Raw genomic sequence first — 25,132 nt, forward strand, 5'->3', positions numbered from 1 at the left:
TCGTAGTCGATAAAACAGAGAAACACGTCTTTTCGTCGATCTCGGCATTTTTGTAGTAATATCTGGAGGCCAAATAATGCCTCCATCGTACCAAGCCCCATACGAAATCCAAATTGATTGTCAATCAGATTTCTTTCGCATTCTCTGTGTATACGCTGATGTACAATTTTGAGTAAAATTTTCAGCAAATAGCCTCATCAGGTTAATTAATCAAAACTGTAAGCATCTATTTGCTTTATTTTTCTTGGGTATAGGTATACATGCCTCGTCTGAGCCAGTCTTCTGGAAAGATTCTAGTGGTATATATTTTGTTAAATAGTACTGTTAAGGACTGAAGATTTTCTTCATTAATAAGTTTTATTATCTATACATATATCTCATCTGGACCTGAGACCATTCGTGGCTTTGCTCTATTGATTGTTTTTGTAACTTCCGATGTTAATATATCAAGTATTGTGTGTTGTACTATATTCATTTGTGGTTCTGTTCTCTTGTCATTAAACTGATCTTCGATGTATTTTCTCATATATTTTCTACATTTTCTGGGCTAGATACTATTTGGTTGTTATCATCTACTTGTTGTTGTAGTGAATTTTTTCTTCATATTTGTGTCTTCCTTAATCTTTGTGTATGCATTGAAGTAGTCATTAATTACTTAATTAATATAATTTACCACAAGAAAATAGCTTCAGAGCAATATTGAAGTAGTCATGTTTTTTAGTAATTCCCTCAGTTCCTCACATCTGCTGTTCATCTATTCTTTTTTGGCTTTTCTGATTTTGTTTCGAATGGTTCTCTGGGTTTCTTTAAATTTTACTTCATTGTGGTTTTTGTAAGATCTTACGTCCATCAGTTCTAGCATTTCTTCTGTCATTCACGTATTCTTTGTTTTTCCTGTGTTGTCTTGTAGTTGTTCTGTTTGTATAGTTGTGATTGTTGTTTTGAAGGTGTGCGAAATACTTTCTACTGATTATTCTGCTACCGCAGGTGCTTCACTGAATTTTCCTTTGAGTGTTTCATTGAGTATTTTCTCTATCTCTGCCTGTACTGCTGGATCTTTAAGTTTTTCGAGGCTAGGTTTTATCTTCTCTCTGTTATTGTTTGTGCTTGTGGCTCAAAGTGTCATCTTTATGGTAATTTTTCTACCTGCAGTACAATATAAATATTTAATATCTTGCCATTGAAAACGTAAATAAAAATTTATATGTAAAAATTATTTTGTTGGTAGTCATTATCACCAGATGTAGATTCTGCGTTAGATGGATTTTCCGAGCCATATTCTGCGTGTACTAGTGTAAAATCCTCTGTATTGCTATCGTTTGAATAAACAATACCATCCTCGTCAATTTCATTATCACTATCACATTCTTTCAACCACTTAAAATATTTTCCGCATCTTGATCACCTTAGTGAACCGAATTTCTTTAAGCTATAATTATTAAACGAATAAGCAAACGTAGTACAAATTATATAAACACAGAACTTTCAATATATATATACAAGGATTTCCACAGTTTTCACTGTGTTCCTTCACTCAACCGATTTCTTCAATTTTTCCTGTTTAGCCAGTCCCCTTCCTGTAGGTTTCTTCTACTCATTGCTTCGTCCACCTCATCTCTGAAAGATCTTCGGGGTCTGCCTCTCTTTCTTCTTCCTATCGGGCTCCACTCTGTTATTCTATTTATCCACCGATTTTGGTCTGCTCTTCTGACATGTCCGTACCATGTTAATCTCTTCTGTTCGATGTAGAACAGAACTTTCAATACTTAGATAGAATTGAAAGAAGTACCTGACAGGCAGGGAGAAGTAGCGAAGTGAGTGATGCTCAGCAAAAAAACACCTGTCTTTCTATGACCCACACGGAAGTCTGGGAAACACATTTCTAGCTGAGAATACGTTAAAGAACACTTCATTCTTAAGAAACGTTTAAGTATCAAGAAATTATCATAATAAACAACAGAAATGAAAAATATATACCAAAATGATATATAATAATTGGAGTCACTGGTACTACATGTGACTTTTCAATTTTTTGAGCAAAATTTTTATGAAAGCTACAAAAAATGTGCTCCAGCTAAACATAGAAAACAACATATTAAGGAAAAGTATTTTTTTTTTAATTGTAAGTAAAATAATTTCATGAGAAAAATACTTTCAAGTTACGCATGGGGTCTTCAGTGACCCCCTGGTATTACGAAAGGTTAAATAGTTATGTTAATAGGTAATGTTTGGGCAGGTAATATCGACATTACTACTATTGGTCCAATTTTTATACAATGTCATAATGAATGCTGTTAGTTACAATTTTCATGATGTTTGGTTTCAGCAGGATTATTCATTACCACATTTTAACATTTTAAAGTTTGATAGCAAGATGCTAACTTAAATTTAAATGAATACAAAGAAATGATCTAATTAAGTGGAAAACAAGATCACACGATTAATTATCACCATTAGGGTACTTTTAAATGAGGATATATCAAGAAAGTAATTTTTTTTAAATTATTTTAATAACGTCTAACTCTAACGTCTAACATTTTTCAATAAATTTGGAATAACTTAAATTAAAAAAAAAAATAAAAGATGCAACATTTCTCTCTCTTTAGTTCTGACCACCCGGATGGAGAGTCATCATGATGTCATGTATTGTCCTTCTCCAAAGATCTCTGTCTCTGTTTATTTTTTTTAACTCAGACATAGGTCTTTTGCATATCTATATAATTTGTTCGGTCCATTTTGTTGAGGATCTTTTTTGTGGTCTTTAGTCTTCTACCTTTTATTGGATACTCAGTCTTTCCATATTTTCTGTATGTTTGGCCATCTTCATTATATTTCTTCTCCTAGTGACTCAATCTTTGTGATCAATGATTCCAGAAATAAGTATGAGCTCACAACCTCAAACCGGTTAATTGTGGTTATGTGTGAATTATTATTATGTAGTCTATCCACTATCAGGATATTTCTCTTTGCTATATTTAACTTCACACGAAACATTCGACTTTCGTAATATTGTTCTGAAGCTATTTTCTTGTGGCATTTTAAAGTAATTACTATTTAAATGGGAATAAGCCACAATTAAAGGTTAAAGTACGTTTATTGACGTTTCAATTTCCACTTCGGAAATCGTTCTCAAAATACAAACATTAGTAAATTAATTTATTATTAATTAATTTATATTTAATTAATGAATTTACTAATGTTTGTATTTTGAGAACGATTTCCGAAGTAGAAATGGAAACGTAAATAAACGTACTTTAACCTATAATTGTGGCTTATTCCCATTTAAATAGTAATTATTTGACTTTCGTTTTTAACCAGTCGTATGAGATCAATTAATTCATTTTGACTATTTTTAAGAAAAGCTATGTCAACTACAAGACGTAGGTTCTGGATTAAATTCGCTGTTCCAGTAGAGTGTTTGTACAGTTCAGTTATAAGCGACATTAAGTGTTGTGGTATGCCTGTTTCTTTTAGTATCTGCCATACACGTTGCCGTTTGAACTGGTCGTACGCTTTGGGATAATTACTAAAACAAATGTTTAGTGGGATATTGACTTCCCTATATTCATTTTTGTCTTATTATATGTTCAAACAGTGTTTTTAAGTACCTCTACCTTCGGTAAATATGGAAAAAACCAATGAATTCAATATCGACACATACCATCTTTTCGTAGATTTTAAATCGGCCTATGATAGTGTCCTAAGAAATAAATTGTATGAAGCCATGGATGAATTCCACATCCCCGATAAACTGATAAGATTGGTTAAGGCTACAATGCGTAAAGTTGTTTACAAAGTCGAAATACAGGGCGAACAATCACAGGCATTTGAAACGCATGTTGGGCTGCGACAGGGAGATGCTCTGGCGTGTCTCCTTTTCAACATAACTTTGGAAAAGGCGGTCAGGGATGCCCAAATAGACAGCAGAGGAAACATTTTTAATAAATCATCCCAAATTTTGGCATATGCAGATGATGTTGATCTAGTTGCCCGCACAACACGCAAGCTAGAAGAAATGCATACCACCTTGTCAAACGCCTCAAAAATATGGGCCTGCAAGTAAATGAAAATAAAACTAAGATAATGGCATCAACATCCAACAATAGAGCCAGAAACATCGGCCACCAATTCACGGTTAATAATTCTACCTTTGAAGTGGTGGACAAATTCACATACTTAGGCTCCCTTATCACCAAGTAGAACGTCATGACGGAAGAAATCAAGCGAAGAATAATCCTAGCAAACAAATGCTATTTTGGACTGAGTAGACATATGAGAAGCAGAAACTTAAGCCAAAAAACAAAAATAACCATATACAAAACCCTTATACAACCAGTGTTGACATATGGGTCGGAGACATGGACCATTTCCAAGGCAGATGAAAATCTCCTGCTTATATTTGAACGAAGGATCCTGAGAAGAATATTTGGTGGCATCTGTGAAAATGGTGTTTGGAGAAGGAGGTACAACTACGAGATATATCACAGATATAAACATTTATTTGGTGGTAAAGACGTAGTATCCTTTATAAAAATAGAAAGACTAAGATGGGCAGGACATCTGGCAAGATCACAGCAGAACAACCCTCCTAGAAGAATCCTTATGTCACAACCTGTGGGAAGTAGAAATAGGGGTAGACCAAAACTCAGATAGAGGGATGGTGTAGATGAGGATGGTAGACAAATAGGCGCAGCAAACTGGCAACAGTTGGCAATGGATAGAACTGACTGGCGTAATAAACTTGGGAAGGTCGAGGCTCTTTTATAGGGCTGTAGCACCAATGATGATGATGATGACCTTCGGTAAATCAAGTTTTTTTGTTGGAGTATTTCTCTTTATAAAAATGTTTTTAGTCTGTCATTGATTATATGTAGCATTATTTTGCCAGAATATGAGATAAGACTCTATAATTGTCGCAATTAGGAAAGAACTTCTGAGATATTGCAACGATATAAATAGGATGACATTCACACCAGATAAACCAACCAGAATCAGGCCAACAGCAAGATTTAATAGCACTACACTCTACACTCGACATTTTCGTCACAAAAGAGTTTATGTTGAAGACGTGACAGCTCACTACGAATGAAGTTCTGATCACAAACCGGTAACGGGAATACTGACTTCAAGAATAGACCTACCTACAATAAAACGGGTTAAAGATGGAATTGGAAAGATGCAAATAAGGCGAATTACAGAAGATATCTTAACGAAATAAATATAAAAAGAGAATTGGAAGTGAAAACGAAGAAGAAGTGGAAAGAAAAATAGAAGAAATCACAAGAAAAGTACAACGGGCGATGGAAAACAACATACCGAGAGTATACACCAACAGCAGAGACCTAATTATACTGAATGAGTTGAAAGAGGTCATAAAGGAAAGAAACAGGACCAGAAGAGCCTAGCAAGGAACAAGAAGAATAGAATTCAAAATCTACAGAGATGAACTTACAAAAGAAATAAGAACGTCTGAGAAGTCTCATCTCAACAACATCAGAAAAGCAAAAAAAAACACGTAAATGTATGGAAAATGCCAAAAGCCAAAAAAAGAGTGCAACAAAAAATGTCGCAAATAATAGACGAGGGTAGAATTTACTTTAAAAACCAAAAGTGGATGTCATAGCAACAAAAATGGCAAAAACACATAGATAAAATAAAAATATGTCAGATTAGGTCACCGTAGAAATAGTCAACGACGAAAACAAAATAATAACAGAAAGAAACGAATTTTTAGTAGAGAAAGATCATGTTAATCTAATGAAAGTTGCTAAACTTATAATTAAACTAAGAATAAACAGACCAACTGGAGGAAACTGGAGGCCACAGAAACGTCATGCTACATACTCATAGCTGGATCAATATGGTAGAACAAAACTACAAATACAACCATCCAAGAAAGGATTCAGTACATACCACTGAGGGAGTTAGCTAAGAACAGAACGAGGCACTTTTTCTATCAAGACACAAGAAAACTCCGTAAGACCAGAGACATCCTCGACAAAAACCGAATACAGAGGATGTATAGAAAAAAATATTAACTGGTCGACCAGTTAGTGATCAGGGTTTAGCCAGGCGGTTGCTAAAGAAAAGCAAACAGGAAAGTAGGTACAATGCCTTATAATAAAATACCTACAAAAGAAGATGTCCAAGTGCTAAGAATAGAAAAATCAGATCCCTAGGAGGATGCAGTTCCATATAGAAAGCGGTACAGTAGTGGGACGCCATAAAAGACTAAAATATCTTAAGCTATAATTTCTTAAGTGACATGTTATATTTTATTTATCAATCAACGGTTTTATTTTTATTTTTATTTTATTAGAGAACCGAGTTCTGTTACAGTATTGATCTGACAACAACTCTACTGGCCCAAGGGTATTGACTGAAGTTCAACCGCTTCTGCTATAGTGTTGATCTACTAGCAGTCCAGAACCAAGTCTTAAAATATTCATGTAAGGCCAAATCGTACTGCCGGTGAGCAACTATTAGTTAATCGCTTTTCCGTTCCCTACTGGATCGACTATTGACATTGATCTATCCATAAACCTTTAATCCAGAATAAGTAGTGAGTATTCCTTTTTCTTGGCACGTGTGAGTATATACTAACTAATGCATCTTCTTTTTGTTTCGATTTTCATAACATCAACTGTTTTTATTTTTTGCAGATATCCACAGTGGGTCGTAGCACCGTCAATACCTTCGCCAGGATTTTTATTTTATTTTTATTGTACAGATAAGCTAATTTTGTTTTGTTGTTTATTTTATCAGAATATATTTTATTTAAATTAAACTTTTGTTTCACTAAGGCTGGTGTCTAACATATTTAGCCATTTCAACATACAGTATAATATTTTTTCCATTCATATAACCGTCACTCTTTAAAATCTGCTAATTTAATCATCTAACTCAGTGCGACGAAATGCAGAAAATTTATTCACTACTATGTGATATCGTTGTACGCAGGTTTTACAATATATTTTCTATTTAAAAATTATTAGTAATAGTTATTTATTATACAAGACAAAATTGTACTTTATCTTCGAGAGCGTTTTTTAGCATCGAGATGTCAGTCGAGACGCTAATTATACTCGAGAAGATAATGCGATTTTATTGTCGTGTGCAATACAACATTTTTTTCTATAGCAAGACTTTAAGTTCGGGTGAAAAATAGAATTTCAACGAAAATTGTAATTTTTAGCACAAAAATCGCAATTGTGTTGCTCCGTTGCTAGGGATAGCAACTTTCAGTTGTTTTTAATCCTTAATGTGTTTGAATTAGTAAATTTTATTGAATAAAAAAAAGTTAAAACATTTTATCTACTCTTGCTGTTAAAGTGTCACTTTATCTACCCTTGCGGTTAAAGTGATACTTTATCTACTCAAAACAGTTATTATAGCAACACTTTTACATTAGCTATGGAAAAAAATATAGAAAATTACCTTGCGTTAAAGTTAAATATAACTTGTGAATCATACCGGTAGATCATGAAGCCATGAATAAAACAAAAACCTCCTAATATAGTGAAATACACCTTAAATTCGTTTAGTTTGTACTTGAATATTAGGTATATTACTATTACATTAATAATATACATCTGAAAATCTGCTGATAATGACCATGTTATAGGGTAGCACTGAAAAAAAGAAAATCTCTATCTTAAAATTTTATCTAAAATTAAATCTTAAAGTCATACGTACTTAAATATGATTTTAAAGTTAAATAAATAACAAATATTTATAAATATTAACATAAAACAATAAAATTATATTTATATAAAAAAATTGGACAATAATGATATTAACTTAAGGTTTATAATTTAGACTGTTAGGAATAAGTTGAGCTTTTACATGTCTTCCATCAAAGTCGTCTAAAAATAATATCGTCACCTTGAAATAATTTGAAATAATTGTAGACTAGAATATCTCTAATTTGCATCGAAAGATCGTAACAGTAAAACAGCCATACTTTGGATAGTACTGGAGTAGCAACAAAAGGTCATTTAAGCCCTAATCAAAATGGATTTATTAGATATTTGTAAAATTACCCGTTTGTACTGGAAAATTTCTTAACCCTCATTCTCACGGTACCATCAGTACAACATACAATGAAATTGCTTAATTTTTTAAATTTTTTTTTGTATTTTTTTTTCCTAGAATCAGTGTACCTTTTAAATGCACTAAATAGTACACTTTAGCGTAATTTGGTGTAATTGTATGAATCCCTTCAATCGCTACCTGTAAAAGTATCCTGACAAACCACACCCGTGGGTGGGCGTTTCTTGTTTTGTGCTATGGCTTGGCTAATATTGTAGATATAAATGACTTTATTATACACTAGGATCCAATAATACGAACGCAGAATTTCTGTCTTCTCGTCTTTTGTTTCTGAAGTCTTTAGGAATTTCGTTAGTCCAGAATAATATGAAAATACGAACGCTAAATATGTGTGCATCGAGAACATCACGTATACTCGCTACAACACTTTCTGGAATCAAGCAAACGATGAGGGATGACCGAGCCCCAGGAAAATGGGGATAGTGTAAGCATTGTAAAAAAAGAAAAACTTAGTATTTTTGTCAATTGTGCAAAAACTGGTTATGTATGGAACATATAAAAGCCTGTTGTGCCGATTGTGTAGAAACAAGATTAACATTATTTAACCCCCTCTATTTTTTGTTTCCAATTTTAAATTTGGATATTTAGTTTTTACTTGTATTACTGTAAGTATATAAAGTAATAATATTGTCATTTTTTATATTTTCCGTTTGTATTTCGCCGTTCTTGATTTTTTTTATAAACTCTTGTCTAATAATGCTGTTAGTTATTTCGCAGTAAACTATACCAATACATATTAAACACCTTAAACGCCACAATGCATATTAAAAAAAAAGTTATGTGGGCCAAACTATTAAATACATTTACAGTATTAGTGTATGCATTTTAAATAGTTATACTTTAGTTTAAGTACAAAATCTTACATTCAATCCTACATCAGTTTTCAATATGTCATATGAAATGGAGCAAAAGCGTTTGCAAAAGCTAGTGGAAGAGTTTTTTTCAGACGAGGAGAGTGATGACAGTGTTCGTGATAAAAATTTTGAATTAGATAGTGATGACGAAATAAGTAGTTCTTCGTCAAATCAAGGTGTTTCGGAGAGCAAGAGACAAAAAATGCAAGGCAATTTACAAGATTTACCTTCAACATCGCAAAACTTAAGAACAGTAGACGATACTATTGACAATGTTATTTCCCAATATCGACTGCCAGATGATGAAAACTCTTCAGAAGACGATGACATTGTGATTGATCATAACCAGCCCTTGTTATGGAACATGGTAGATGGTCAGAACTTGAAAAACATTACATTCAGTGTTCAAGACTCGGGTATCAAAGCCGAGTTTTTTGAGATGTATGATAAACACTCCCCTTGACTTTTTTCAACTATTTCTGAATGACGATATTATTGATTGCATTGTGCAAGAAACTAATCGATATGCACATCAAAAGATGAATAAAGGTGGTCACGGTCCAAAAGCTAGAATCCATAAGTGGGTAGATACAAATACCGAAGAAATAAAGACATTTTTGGCCATTCTTGTGTGGATGGGATTGCAAAGATTGCCAAAATTGTGTTCATATTGGTCAAAAAATCCATTATACGAAAGCAAAGTAAAGTGTCTTATGTCGCGTAATCGGTTTGAATTATTACTTGCCAATTTACATTTTAGTGACAATGAAAATATTAATAAAGGACTTCGACTATATAAACTATCACCCCTATTGGAGAAATTGGTATCAAATTTTCAGAGAGTGGTAGTGCCAGGGGAAGAACTCTGCATTGATGAAACTGTAGTTTCCTTTAGGGGACGACTGTCATTTCGGCAGTATATAAAAAACAAGAGACATAAATTCGGGGTGAAGATATACAAACTCTGTTTGGATGGAGGTTATACTTATGATCTACAAATTTATTGTGGTAATGATAAAACTGAAAATATGTCAGTTCCGGATAGTGTTGTGTTTAGTTTAGCTAATAACTTATTAGATGTTGGACGTACTATATACACAGACAATTTTTATACTAGCGTTACATTAACACATAGGTTGCTAAACAAAAATACAAATTTGGTGGGAACTTTGAGGCAAAACAGGAAACTTAATCCTAAAGAAGTGACAGGTGCAAAATTAAAGAAAGGGGAGATTATTGGGATGGAGAGTATAGTACATCCACTAATAATTTTCCAACATAAACATGTCTCATTCTGGTATCAAAGAGACCGCCTTTCAAATCAAGGTTGTCAGACATATTTCCTAAAATTCCTAAGGTTATATTTAAAAAATATTCTCTATTCCCTATTCGTTATTATTCAATTGCTAGTCAACGAACGACACTCTTAAAAAATAATATAAACATATTCTCAAAATATATATATATATATATATATATATATATATATATATATATATATATATATATATATATATATATATATATAAATTAATTAACTAGGTACTAATATTTCCATGGACTCTTCACTAATGAATTAAAGCAACCGTGAACTTTGTATATATTACTTATATTCTAAGTAATTTTCGAATATTGGCAACATTGTAGTCTGGAGAGAATTTGAACGTTCGACGTTGCCCTGTTGGTGAATTTAGCGGTAATACTTTTATAGATATAATGATCGACTTTTAAGAAATCAGACAACTTAGAATCCAAGTTCTCAAAAACGGTTTCAAGAATTGTATTATTTTTTTCCAAATTTCATTGATTTTATACCTTACCCGGAAACATGAAAAATTGCAGATATATTAATAATGGTATTAAGGTTATATTCACTAATTTTAAACTCATGCATTATGGCAACAGCGCGAAGCGCAAAGCCGTAAATTCTAATGAACACCTGTTTGTCTGGCTATGTGACACCCTAAAATATTGCCTTTTGCAGAGGCTGAGGCTTATTATAAGGTATAGGTAATATAAGTTATAAGTAATATTATATTTTTCTAGGATGGCATTTTTTAAGATGCATCAACTTCTGTGTTATCAATAAATAATGACAATTATGTTAATGACAGCTCTGAATTAAAAAATAAAGATTTGCACGTACAATCCCAAAGAATAGTTTTAAATATGTATGAGTGTTTGAAAAAAGAAAATATTGGGATGGCTGATAATGCAATTGTTTCGAGAATTCATGTATTAAAAAAATCGGGTATAAGTCAATATATACAATTATTAAATTAGGCACAGTTACAGATCATTCCTTAAAACGAAAGCGACCAAATAAAAAATTGGATAGGATTGACACTGCTGCAAAAGACATTATTCAGCGAACAGTTTACAATTGATAATGCAATTGTTTCGAGAATTCATGTATTAAAAAAATCGGGTATAAGACGATATATACAATTATTAAATTAGGCACGGTTACAGATCATTCCTTAAAACGAAAGCGACCAAATAAAAAATTGGGTAGGATTGACACTGCTGCAAAAGACGTTATTCAGCGAACAGTTTACAATTTTTACAAAGAAAATAGAGTGCCTACTTTAGAACTGATTCGTGAAAAATTAAGAGATTTCCCTGAGTATAATTATATATTCCGCCGAATTCAGTGATTGTTATGGATAATGCGTCGGATCATTCCCGCATATTAAATAAAATACCTAATAATAACACGAAAAAGGACGAAATTTTAAAATTTATGCAACTTAAAAACATCACTGTTCCTAAAAAGATTCCAGTAAAGAAAGAATTAATTAAAATGATCAAAAGTCGGAATTTTAAAAACGAATACGTTATTGACACCATTTGCAGCAGGCACGGCCATACTCTTTTGCGATTACCCTCATACTATTGCATTTTTAATCCAATTGAAATGGTTTGGGGTACCGTAAAAAAACGATTGCGAAAATATAATCAGTCACCAACATTAAGCGCAATGGCCATTGAGAATATTCGAGAAATAATTAGTGGCATTAATAGCGATGTGTGGAAAAATTGCGAAGCTCATGTTATAAAAATAGAAAACGAATATCCTGTTTTACCGGCAATAGCACCAATAGTTATCCAACCTGGGAACGATTTGACTTCAGAAGACTCTGACGATTCTTTTCAGTCCTTCTAATTAATTTCTTTACAGCTATCGCGATGCATCTTGAACACTAGTATTCATTATTATACAGTGTGTCGCATTTAAGATGAAGACACCTCTATATATCAGCTACTAAAATACATACAGATTTGACATTTTGCACAGTCATACATGTTGATAGTGCACATTTTTTTAAGATAGTCATCTGAAATTTAAATTTTAAACGCGGCTTACTGCGAATCCAAAAACAGGGTAAATTTTCGATATTTTGCTTCGCGTTAGAGAAATCGGAAAAACTTATTTGGAAAAGTTGTTCCACTTATTGTAACCGCACATACCAAATTTCGTGACAAAATTCGCAATTTTAGTTTTTCAGTATTATTTGTAATCTCGATCCTAAATCTACAAATGGCTGTCTAAAGATGCATCTCGGGACAGCCAACTGTCCGTTTTAGAATCCTGACTACAATTGAAGAGCTTATTTCTAAAGTGTCTTACATCCATATAATGAAATCCATGAAATTACAGATTTTCATACAAATTTAACATACAAATTATACAATTTTACAATTTTCATATGCACTTTTAAATGGTAAATAAGAAGTTGTTTTGGTACATATAACTTTATTCTAGACTTGAAGAAATCTATAAAGTTTAAAAAAAGAAAATTTAAAAAATCGAAATTTTGGATTTAAGACACTTTGGAAATAAGCTCTTCAATTAAAGAAAAAAGTAAAAGTGCGAATTTTGACAAAAAACTTTGTTATGTGGGGTTATAATAATATTTGGAACATCTTTTCCAAATAACTTTTTCAGATATCTCTAACTCGAAGCAAAATATTGAAGATTCACCCTGTTTGTGCATTAACAGTAGGCCGTGTTTAAAAATTAAATTTCAATCTTAATTGCTGGATAGACAATATTTTAAAATTTTCTGACAGAATGAGCCATTATTTACAGATAATTGTAAAAAAATATTATGGTTTATGTAAAAACTAAATAATAAGTCCAATATTCTTATAAATCACTAAAATTAACAAGCTTTAATTTGAAAGAATTAATTTGTTATTTATTCGATGTTGTGAGCCCGCTCCCATTTGAAAAAAAAAAATCGGTTGCCTGTAAAGTCGGTTTTACGGGCGAAGATTTTACGTGACAACGTCTTTTTCTCGGTAGAATATTTATTGATATGAATATTATTAAATTGCACAATAGGAACAAGGAATTGAATGAAAATAAGAATTGCACAAATTTTAACTATAGAAATATATTTTGTTTACTAAAACATTGTACATGTAAACTTAAACTTAACTAATTTGAGTGATTTTGTTGAGGATAGGACGATGATAGGAGAAATATGAAATGAAAGGAAGTGTTTCTGCTGTAATGTGTCTTGAACGCCAAGAACGCTCGAGAAAGATAGAGACAAAAGCACGGAAGCACGCACCGATTCAACGCGCCTAATTCTCTAGTGCTGCGAGCGCAGCGGACCGATTATGTTTGAGTGGGAGAGAGACGCAAGGCATTCGCCGGTCAGGCGGGCCTCTCTCTCGTTCGGTGATTCACTGTAACAGACGTGAGCGGGCGTTACACTTTTTCATGAATGACTCCGAGCCACAACCTAATTTAAGACGTTGTCACGTCAAAACTGATTCTGTCCTTTGAAGAGTCCTATTCAAAAATGCCCCGTTTAAACAAATCGAAGGTTGATGGGTGCCGGACATTTTTGCCGGAAACAATTCAAATTCAAAAGATCACCTTTTTCTGCTACGGAAAATATTGCTCCGATTTCTCACCAAATTCAATGTTGATACTTTAGTTTAGATACTCTTGAATCTCAAAACTACTCATTTACATATTTTTCAAGCCTCGAAAATGCATATTAGGTATCGCATTTTTCGGATTTTAAATCGCCTATATCTCCAAAACTATTAACTTTTGAGAAAAATGACATATATCTTATTTAGAGTCACCCAAAAACCTAAAAAATATTTTTTGGAGCACAAAAGGTGATATTTTGAATTTGTTTAAAAAATTGTTTAAACAATTTCTGCCCAAAAATTGAGAAATTTTCCTGAATATAATTATGTAAAAATTAATAAAAATTATATGATTTTTCTTGAAATATGCGTTTGATAACTGATCCCTTTTCTTGGCGCCAATGGTCGGCATTGACATCAAAGAATCTCAAAAGCCGACGCTTGACAAATTGACGATGGAAAAAGTATAACACAGGTGTGGTAGTAACTAAGTGGAAGGACAAACGCGAAGTGCTTATGCTGAGTACAAAGCATACTGCTGAAATGGTAGATGTCCATCAAAGGGGAGGAGTTGTTAGAAAGCCAGTTTCTGTTGTCGACTACAATAAGAGCAAAGGATTTATAGATATATCCGACCAACTAAAGTCTTACTCTAAAGCATTACGAAAATCAGTGAAATGGTATCGTAAAATAGCAATTGAGCTTCTTCTAGGGTCAGCTATTGTCAACGCCTATATAATTTACCAAAAAGTAACCAACAGTAACGTGTCCATCACATCTTTCAAGGAAGAGTTGGTTTGTCAACTGGTAGATTTCACTAGACTAACTAATCCAGAGCAATATATGCCACATGCTCGTGAAGGTCACCATATGGAGGAAATGCAAAGTTCGACCAGAAGAAGATGTGTCACATGTTACGCAAAAAATTCAGCAGATAATGGTAGAAAATTTGCACAGACTAAAATTCCCTTTTCTCGTTTCAGGTGCATTCAGTGCAATAAATTTCATTGTATGACATGTTTTTGCGAGTTTCATTCATGTAATCTATAGACATTTGAAATATTATTTTTTTCATTTATTTCTTAACTAGAAACATGTATTGCTAATTTTTAACGAACATTTACTGATCTTTTGCAGTTGTTTACCTTATATATAAATAAAACTGAGTTTCAAGCTACGTAATAACATATTGTTTTATTGCTAGACACTAGTATCCTAAAAATACAGGCTAAATATATAAAAGAGTTCACCAGGCCACTGAGAAACTATATTCCAAATAAATGAATGGGTACTGTGAAGCGCGGATGTACCACGTAGCCTGAAATACAGTAATGGTATGAGATGCAAAGGTGCTTCTCATGGCGTCTAACGTGTTAATACACATATTATATGTACATTTAGGTAGTAAAATGTTATATCAGTAAGTTTTCTTACAAATATTAAAAACAAAATTTGTTAATGAAAAAAATAATGTTTAAAATTTTGTCCTGATAGACCCCACCCGTGGATTTGCGTCACAAGAAAGTCACCCGTCGAAAGTACAGATCATTAGCCTGATAAGAGTCCTTGGGTCCTTTAAATTAGCTGCTTGTAAAAACCGTCTAAATGTCAAAACACCTATTTGGTTTAAAAAAACACTACAATCGAGCAGATACCAACGAATATAGGCCCATACTATATTCGTTGCAAATATATAGAGTATTTAATAAAATGAGTGTCATCAGCAGAAAAGTTTCTACACAACTGTTTTTTTATATAAGAATTAAGTCTTTGATTAGGTCCGGGAGATGTTCACATCTTATCTCTTCTGGTGATAGGTCGTTTAGTCTTTAAGTTAAACACTATTAGTAAAGGAAATAAAGGCACAGAGGCTCCCCTCAAGACCGTCTAACGCTTAGCCATTCACTACTTTAACACGGATTACCTGATACTGTGTGGTTGAAGATTATTTCATTGAAGTTTACTCCTTGAGCGATGGTGTCGTTTTATGACACTGACACACGTCAATACCGCCCCCGTTGTCGGAAGTGGTAGCACTCACCAGCGTCTAGTGCTACTGTAAGAGAAGAACTCTGTCACCTTTCCAGAGTTTGTCCAAGAAAAAACAATAGGAAATATTAAAGTCATTCCACCCCAGACATACAACAGTAGCTGCAAATGAAAAACCCATATAAGGTGGTTTACAGGATCTGCAGCATTACCTAGACTTACTTAATGACTGGTGCTCAAGATGCTGAATGACAGTAAACAATGGACAATCAATCCAAATAACATTTATCACCCTCCCTAATACGTGTTCACTTTTAAAAACAAATAATGTAGGCACACCAACAGTAACAAATGAAAAATATCTTGGCCTCCACCTTGAATAACGTCTTACTCGAAAAAAAAAAAATATATACAGACCAAAATAAGGCACATGTAGTGTCAAACGTATAAAATGTATAAGGAGCTACAAAGTCACAAAACTAACGCAGAGTAAACCATGAAAATGAATTATAATAATTTCACGTAGAACCATTTATAGGAAAATAGCGGAATGCGATCAGGGAAAACCATATCTGAATTTCTCAAAAAGTGGAAGACCACGTGCATTTACCGAATAGACATTAAAGAAATTGGTGAGAAGAGCAAAAAACCAGGTTGACATATCAACGAGAATACTGGCTCATCAATACAGAACATTTAAGAGTACGATATCGTTGGAATTGAGGAGAAATGATCTTGGGGCACTTACGTATCAAAAGAAACGTAAGTGCTCCAAATAGTATTAAGGGCAAATCTGTGTATTAAAATATTACCGTTAACTGAGGCGGGTACACTTTTTCAATGAAAAAATCAATATATTAAATGAACTTTGATCAGATAAAAGGCATATATCGAGCACAGTTTAATTTAATCTTGCCCAAGTACTTTCGATCCCTAGATCATCTTCAGGGGCATTTCGTCAATTGCGGCCTATCCGGCAAGAACAAACTTGCGGCCTATCTTGCCGGATAGGCCGCAATTGACGAAATGCCCCTAAAGATGATCTAGGGATCGAAAGTACTTGGGCAAGATTAAATTAAACTGTGCTCGATATATGCCTTTTATCTGATCAAAGTTCATTTATTCGAGCATTCAACCTTATATTTATTTAATATATTAAATGACAAAAAGTATTTTACCTTGAGTAGTTTTAAAATTAATGAAAACAGTGAATTTTATACGGAGAACGTAAAGAAAAGTCCTGACAATGTTAGATGCAAATATAAAGCGAAATGTGCAGATAAAATGCTAGTCTGGTGTGCAATTTTTAACAGATCCAATTCCGAACTTTTATGGAAAGAGGGAGGGGTGAAGCTTTGAATAGTAAGAGCTATATTTATAACTGCCTTTCTAAATTGCTTCAGTTCTAGCAACCGCAAAAGCTTGTTTGGTTTGAATGTATATAATGTATTGTAAAAAAATGCTAATACGTGTTTATTTGCTTGTAATAAGTTATACGTGCATGACATGAATCAAATTGTTATAAATACAATACTCATTACAAATAATTCTACGTATTGCGTTAACGGCAGTAAACAAAACGAAATGCAATTATCGGGATTCGAAGTTTATGTCTGAGAAAAATTTAATTCTCTTGAGTGCCAAATAACCGAAAAGTATATTTTATAACGGAATTAATCAATGTCCTGACATTAGGTAGACATTTGTTTACACAGCCAAATAAAAACACAACAGATAAATCAACAGCTGAATCAGCAGATTGTCGCGACTACACAACGAAACAAATACTTTCGCATTATAAACGTTAACAAAAAACTAAAAATTCCGTCAAAAAAAGAACTAAAATGCAAAGTAAACGTTTAATTTGCATGTTATGGAACATAAATGATAACACAGCCTAACAAAATAAAAAAAAATTGTGCTTGAGAAATACCGAAATTTAAATATTTTTGATGCTCTGATTTTAAAAGTGACTTCTGGAAAGGCACTTCTTTAAGATTTCTTCTAAACATGCACAATACAATGTAGAAGGACTTAAAAATATAAACAAAAATAGAGGATATAAACAAAATATAAACATCAAACTAGAAAAGAGACTAGGAAGGGTGCAGAAACCTCATGAAAGAAGCAGCTGAAAAATTACTAGGCATGAAAGCTAAACAAAGAAGAATAAGAACGAATGACTGTTTTATTAAAGAAGAATATCAGATTATAATAAAGAGAAAAAACAGCATATTTAATGACATAACGGGGGTACAGAACCCGACAAGTAGAGGAGGAATATAGACTAGTAGAGAAGAAATATAAATATCTACGCAAGAAAGACAAAAAAACTCACAGCAGAAAGAAGAGAGAAACTATGAACAAAGAACTTTAAGAACTACGAGATACAAGTAAGCCAATAGAGACGAGACAATTTTGGCAGAAACTTATCAAAAGCAAAAAGAAATTTAAACGAACTAAGTAAAGAGATAAGAAGGGTAATATATTGACAAAACAGCAAGAAAAACTAAGAATATGAAATTCCTAAATGAGACGGAAAATGTTTTAGATTATATTGATATAATAGATGTTCGTTTGTAATACTTCAGTTAAGGTTTTTTATAAAAAATATTGCTGTTAATTATGTGTTCTAAAACTCATAAGGACAGCTAAATTATACGATAACTTACGATATCACGCGTATGACTCATTTTATTATTTCTTTGCTTATAATTTTTTTTATTAAAAAAAAATACGACAAATATTTTGTGCCAAAACGTTTAAGACATACGTAAGATCATAAATAAATATATTGGATAAAAAAGGTACTATATATTGCATGAACCAATATAATGCGTTTTCTTGAAAATTCTTTGAATTATCATATACTTCAACATGTCGCATCGTCCACTCAATTCCTTTAATGATTAACCTTAGGTACAAATCACTTATATAATTATCATAATTGAGATTTATTAATAAATAAATATTATTAAGAATTAGATAAGCTTACTTACTATGTCCTTCCAGAATTTAAAATTTGCCATAAAAAATATGTTTAATAATAGATTTTGCTGGCAACTTTTATCAGAATATTGCAACATTTCAAAATTAGATGGCCCGCTCAATAAATATTTCCAGTTTGATATAAATATACTGATAAAGATGGCGGCTGAAATAAACCTGAAAAATATTTTATTTTTTAATTAAAACTAGATCATTTTGGATACATACTGAGCGATATTTCAGCAAGGGAGAGAGTCATAATAGAAGGTAATTTAAATACACTTGTGGGATGTTCCGAGGGAGGATGAAGCAGCAATACATGTAGAACTGGCCTTTGGAATTAGAAATAAAGCTGGAGATAATATGCTAGAATCACCAACAGCATTATATATGTCAACTGTAAATGCATTCTGTTCACCTAACAGGCTAAGTAGCGCAAAGAGAGCACCAGGACCGAACAACATCACCAACAGAGCATTCAAAAATCTGCCGACGAAAGCCCTAGTGTACATCGCTAACATATTCAACGAAATGCTAAGACTGAGATACTTCCCGAACAGATGGAAAAAAGCTCATGTTATTCTGATAGGAAAACCTTGGAAAATGAAACGTTTCCACAGAATTACAGACCGATTAGTTTATTATCATCAATCAGCAAGATCGCTGAAAAAGTCATACTAATAAGACTCAAGGAGTAATCTGAGATAATAGAAACCATACCAGAAGCGCTGTTTGGATTTAGAAAAGAACACTGCGAAATACAGGTTCTATGGGTAATGGAACACATAACAAGGGTTCAACGGGTTCAAAGGGTTCAACGAAAATATATACACAGCTGCAGCCTTCCCAGATGGTAGTAAGGCCTTTGACCGAGTCTAGCACGAAGGAATTTTATATAAAATGCAGGAATGTGGATACGGTAAGGCGATTATATGTCTTCTTGCCTCATACCTGTTCAACAGGAGGTTCAGAGTTTGAATAGGGACCCTGTCTGAAGTCGGAACCATGGAGGCGGGTGTACCGCAGGGAGCAGTGCTGTCTCCTTATCTGTATACCATATACACCGCAGAAACACCAACAAAACCCAGATCACTAATGAGCCTATATGCTGACGATACAGTCACAGCAGCTAGTACCAGAGACCCGGATTTAGCCACCACCAATCACCTATAAAATGTGCTAAATAAACTGCAAAGATGGTACATAAAAAGAAAAATTGCACTAAACCCCGAGAAAATACAGGCGGTTATATATCAGAAAAGAAAAAGTTGACCAAACAGGAATATAAGAATCGCAAGCACTCCAATATAATAGTACAACGAGGCTAAATATCTAGGAGTAATCCTAGATAAAAAAGTAACATTCACTAAACACGTTAAACTAGCGGTCTACAAGGCAAAAGCGCTAAGGAGTCAAATCTCACCTCTAACAGGCAGAATAAAAAATAGGATATATATATATATATATATATATATATATATATATATATATATATATAATATATATATATATATATATATATATATATATATATTATATATAATATAATATAAAATGACTTATAAAAATAAATAAAAATGTCTTAGTATCATGACAATCATTATTATGAAACTAAGCCCAAGAAAATCTACTAATATATATATATATATATATATATATATATATATATATATATATATATATATATATATCATCAATAACCCTTCTACCCTAAGGTATTGGGTGATGTAATCAAATAACATACCTGAAATATCTGTTGACTATTATTACGACAATGTTTCTTAAAGTTAGTTTGCCGCCATTTTCGAACGTTTTGTATAATTGGATAGTTGCAAGCCAAGATGATATTACAAAAAAGTATAAAACTATAAAAGTTCCCCAAGCTAGGAAATAGTTGCTCCATTCTCCAGTGAAAAGCTAAAACATGTAAGAGGTACAAAAATACATACAAATATCGCATGTAATTAAATTAAAGAAAGTAAAATAATTCGTTAAAGCTATAATCGAAGTACTAATACTGTAAGTACTGTAAGAGACGTCATCTTTAGTTTTGAGATATATACGGTGGGTTATTACTAGAGCGCGGATTATATGTAAATTGCATATACGGGCATATTTTGCATATTTTGTCAGTTTTGGAAAATGCATATTTTGAGAACATTTTAATCTACCTGCATATTATGGTCATTTTTACACTTCAAAATTATATTTAACAGTTTCCTCTGATAAGGTCGAAGAATTTAAGGAATTTCCAAGTTGAATGGTCATGTTCATGTAATTTTTTTTAACCCGATCTCACTGTGGTCATTAGACAACAATATAGTATTTACAAGGGACTATTTATTTTTATTGCTGTTATCTAAATGACTTTTATAATAATGAATGAGGCACTGTATTAGTAAATAATTCTACTATTGTTAGAAAATGTATTTTCTCGCTTTAGTATTTTCAGTTTGTCGAAAAGCTTTGGAGTGTAAACGCATTTCAAAATATGGGTGCAAAATCTAGTCGGGTAAGGAACTTTTTCAAGAAGACTTGTGTAAAACTAGCTAGCTAACTAGGCAGCTAACATACCACTTCAGCATCCCCAATTTAGAAGTTTTTTACAAATACATTGCAACCAAACCATTCCTGATGAGTCGACCATCAGAAAGAAAAATGTTCATTCGGTCTACGAGACAGTTCTTTAAAAAACGAAATCTTTAATGGGCAAGAAAAACTTTTACATCGTTGTGGATGAAAGTAACGATGCTTGTGGCAGATATATCGCACATCTGATGATTGGAGCACTCCAAGAAAATAATTCTACAAACGCATACTTAATAGCTTCGAAGCAGTTGGACAAAACCAATAATGTGACGGTATTCAGATTCATACAGCAATCTCTATCAAGCTTCTTTCTTCCAAACTCACTGCCAGAAGAAAAGTTGTTGATGCTTCTATCTGATGCCGCACCCTATATGATAAAAGTAGGACATAACCTTTAAGTATTTTACCCCAATTTGGTGCATGTTACATGTCTTCTTCACGGAATAAACAAAGTAGCAAAAACCATCAGAAGAGAATTTCTGTTAGTAAATAAGCTAATTTCAAATGTTAAAAAAGTATTCATCAAAGTCCCGCTAACACTGCAGAGATATAGGGAAATTCTGTCTGGAGTTAGTTTACTACCAGAACCTGTAAGTACTAGATGGGGAACTTGGACTAACGCGGGTATATTCTTCGCTGAACATTTTGATGCCGTTAAAGATTTAATTTTGGATATGGGGGACGACGCTTGAAGTATAGTTCAAAGTAAGGACTTGTTACAAAGTGCAAGTGTAGCTTAGTATTTACTTTTTATTAAAGTCAATTTTGGCTTTATACCAGATATGTTCACATCGTTAAAGAGTGGACAATTAAGTTTAAGAGAGTTCATTAGTACCATTGTAACTTTTATGGCTAAGTATGGCAAGGTTCCGGGTAAAGTTGGAGATTAAATAAGGCGCAAAGCCGAAGTGACTTTAACAAAGATCGAGGGTTTAAATTTTTTAAAATAGTCAAAAATATCTACGAAAATAAGTCTTCTGACGAACATGTACCATGGCCTTATAGTATACTGTAAAAAATTCATGTTTTTCTTACTTACTATGTGCATTTTTCCAAATAAAAACAAATTTTTGAACGTAGTTCTTTTTGCACCCTATTTTGTTCTTTTACATCATTAAATTTTATAACATACTGGATTGCATCTTTTGTAATAAAAGTCAATATTTGTGCGTATTTTCATGAAAAAAGATGCATATATATGAGCATATTTTTTCAAAAAAATGTATATAATTCGCGCTCTAGTTATTACATTATAGTATTTTCACAAAAAGTTTAAGACTGATAACAACCTAATGATGGGTTTGTAGTTTTTTAATTTATATTTATTTTTTTTAAATATCAGTCCCATGACGACTTTCACAGAAAATATCCACTTTTTTGATACCAAAAACCATGATTTTGAAATTTTAGAGCACACTCTTAAGTTTATTCTTTAGTACTCAAAAGTGAAGGAAAAAGTAGTGTCCCAACCTCTTACGAGGGTTAGTGTGCCTTTTTTGCGAGATTTCAAATATTAATGAGCTTAATTTAGAGTGTAAAAATGTCGCGACTTAAATAACTATAGAATATGTTTAAAAACATCTACAAAGCTTTTTAGAAAACAAAAATGAAGGGTCTTTTTTATACAGGTTTTTTTTAATTCTAAATCTACAAAGTGAGTTTTAAATATGGGACTTTATAATTATCTTGGAAAGAGCTTAAACGATTTTTAGAGATTTTGGTGTGTAAGAGTGTGTTACCTATTTACATTGTGGTCAGATCTATTTTTTTAAATAAAATGAACTTTCCTATTTCAAATAGATTATCCTGTAAATTTGTTACCTTTTGTTCTTTTTTAAGTAAACGAAAGGCTGCAAATATGGGCTAGATAGGTTTCACAGCTATTCGTTGCAGATCTCTACATTTTGACTATTGCAAACGATATTTGGCGAAGTTAAACTATCACCGTAGTGATGGCGCCACAGTAGTAGATATTTCCCAGTGCATAATACTTGTTTGTCGGTTGGTGTGAGTGTCAAAACTTTTTCGGGTAAGTTGATAAATTCCAGTATTTGAAAATAAACACTAATTTCAAAAAAACGTATATTTCACGTTGAAACTCTATAATCAGTCTTTGATATAGGCTAATGAGTTTTCTTAAAATGGACTACTTTTAGACATAATCTTTTTTGTTCTGCAAAGCAAGCGTGTTATGGGCTATGCCTCTGTGTTCATTATGGGTTAGTGGCCCATATTTAGAACAATGTAAAACATACTTCAATTGTTCAGGATGCCGAAACAATAGCTGAAAGAAGATAAAAAAAAATGGGATGAGAGAGATATGGAACGTGCAATTATAGCTGTCAGGCAGCACGAAATGGGTACGCTGAAAGCTGCAAAAATGTTTAATGTCCCAAGGTTCCACGTTGCAACGGTCTGCAAGAAAACTTGAACTAAAGAAAATTGAAGCTGCTCAAATAGGCGTAAAGCTGTCTTAAGAAATGATCTTGAGGACGAGTCAATTTTTATATTCTAGAAATCGAAGCTAAATTTCATGGATTAACTTGAAACAATATTAATCATCCGTTTGGAGGTAATATGGTAAGCAGAGTCTGGCTGAGGCTTTTACTGCAATGTCATAAAGAGCTATCAGTACGACGACCAACGAGAACATCTTATTCACGAGAAAGAGGCTTTAACAAAGAAAATATGGCATCCTTTTTCAATATCCTGGAAAAAGAATATGACAAACGGTTTTACCCACCTGAAAGTATCTTTAGTGTGGACAAGTCAGGTCTTACGGTTCTACAAAACAGGATTGCACAGGTAGTGGACTGAAAAGGGAAACAACAAATTGCATCATTAACTTCTGCTAGAAGGAGTTCTCTGATAGCCGTCGTGATATGGATGAGCGCTGCTGGACAATTCATCCCACCAATGATGATATTCCCACGTAAAAATATTAACCAGCGACTAATGAAAGGAGCTCCTTCAAGTTACATTATGGCAGTACATCCCAGTGGATGGATACAAAGCAATATTTTTACAAGATGGTTTTAACATTTCATTAACACAGTGAAACCCACAGAAAAATCACCAGTACTGCTTATTATAGGACGGTCATTACAGCCGTACACGTTATATTGAAGTCAGAGATTTAAATAGAGATAATCATGTCACTATAATTGTCTTGCCTCCCCATCGCACCTACAAACTCCAGCCATTAAACAAAACTTACATGGGTGTTCTTAAGACTTATTACAGCGAAGAGATCATGGTTTGGTTGCGCCACAATAACCGTACACTAAGTGCATTTTATGTATCAGAGCTCTTTGGGAGAGCATATTTGAAATGCCAAACTGAAAACATTGCCGTTAATAGATTTAGAGCTACAGTTCACAGCTTGTCGATATTCCCACAACAAGCTTTTACAAAAAGTCTGCCACGTCTTCGAGAGGACATTGTTCAGAGCTTAGTGTACAGAGAAAATTATTTGAGAATAAGCCCACTCCATCAATTCCTTCCACATCTGGGTCTTCAAGAACATCTTTGCTAACACCATATGATCTTTCCCCTGTGCCATTATTAAAGAAAAAAACCTCCAATCGTGGGCATAAGCCAAGTAAGTGTTCAGTGATAACCTCTTTACTTTACAAAAATGAATTGATCCAATATCTCAACAAAGATAAAGGGGAGCAAAACGAGGTAGGAGAAGGCAAAGAAAAAAG

At 32.9% G+C, this 25,132-nt stretch overlaps 1 protein-coding gene across 4 annotated transcripts in view; it reads right to left on the minus strand.

The window, feature by feature from the left end:
• Positions 1-25,132, minus strand: part of LOC140440631 (uncharacterized) — a 188,195-nt gene that overhangs the window by 22,666 nt on the left and 140,397 nt on the right. For 3 of the 4 annotated variants that reach the window (XM_072530999.1, XM_072530998.1, XM_072531000.1), the window contains exons 6-8: positions 20,581-20,753; positions 18,848-19,013; positions 7,438-7,631 (exon numbers count right to left, since the gene is read on the minus strand). In XM_072530999.1, the coding sequence (XP_072387100.1) occupies positions 7,438-7,631; positions 18,848-19,013; positions 20,581-20,753 (533 nt within the window). The remainder of the gene's footprint in view (positions 1-7,437; positions 7,632-18,847; positions 19,014-20,580; positions 20,754-25,132) is intronic. The other variant, XM_072531002.1, reaches the window with a different exon arrangement.

Source organism: Diabrotica undecimpunctata, chromosome 5 (assembly GCF_040954645.1).
Source record: "Diabrotica undecimpunctata isolate CICGRU chromosome 5, icDiaUnde3, whole genome shotgun sequence".
NCBI classification, from domain to species: domain Eukaryota; kingdom Metazoa; phylum Arthropoda; class Insecta; order Coleoptera; family Chrysomelidae; genus Diabrotica; species Diabrotica undecimpunctata.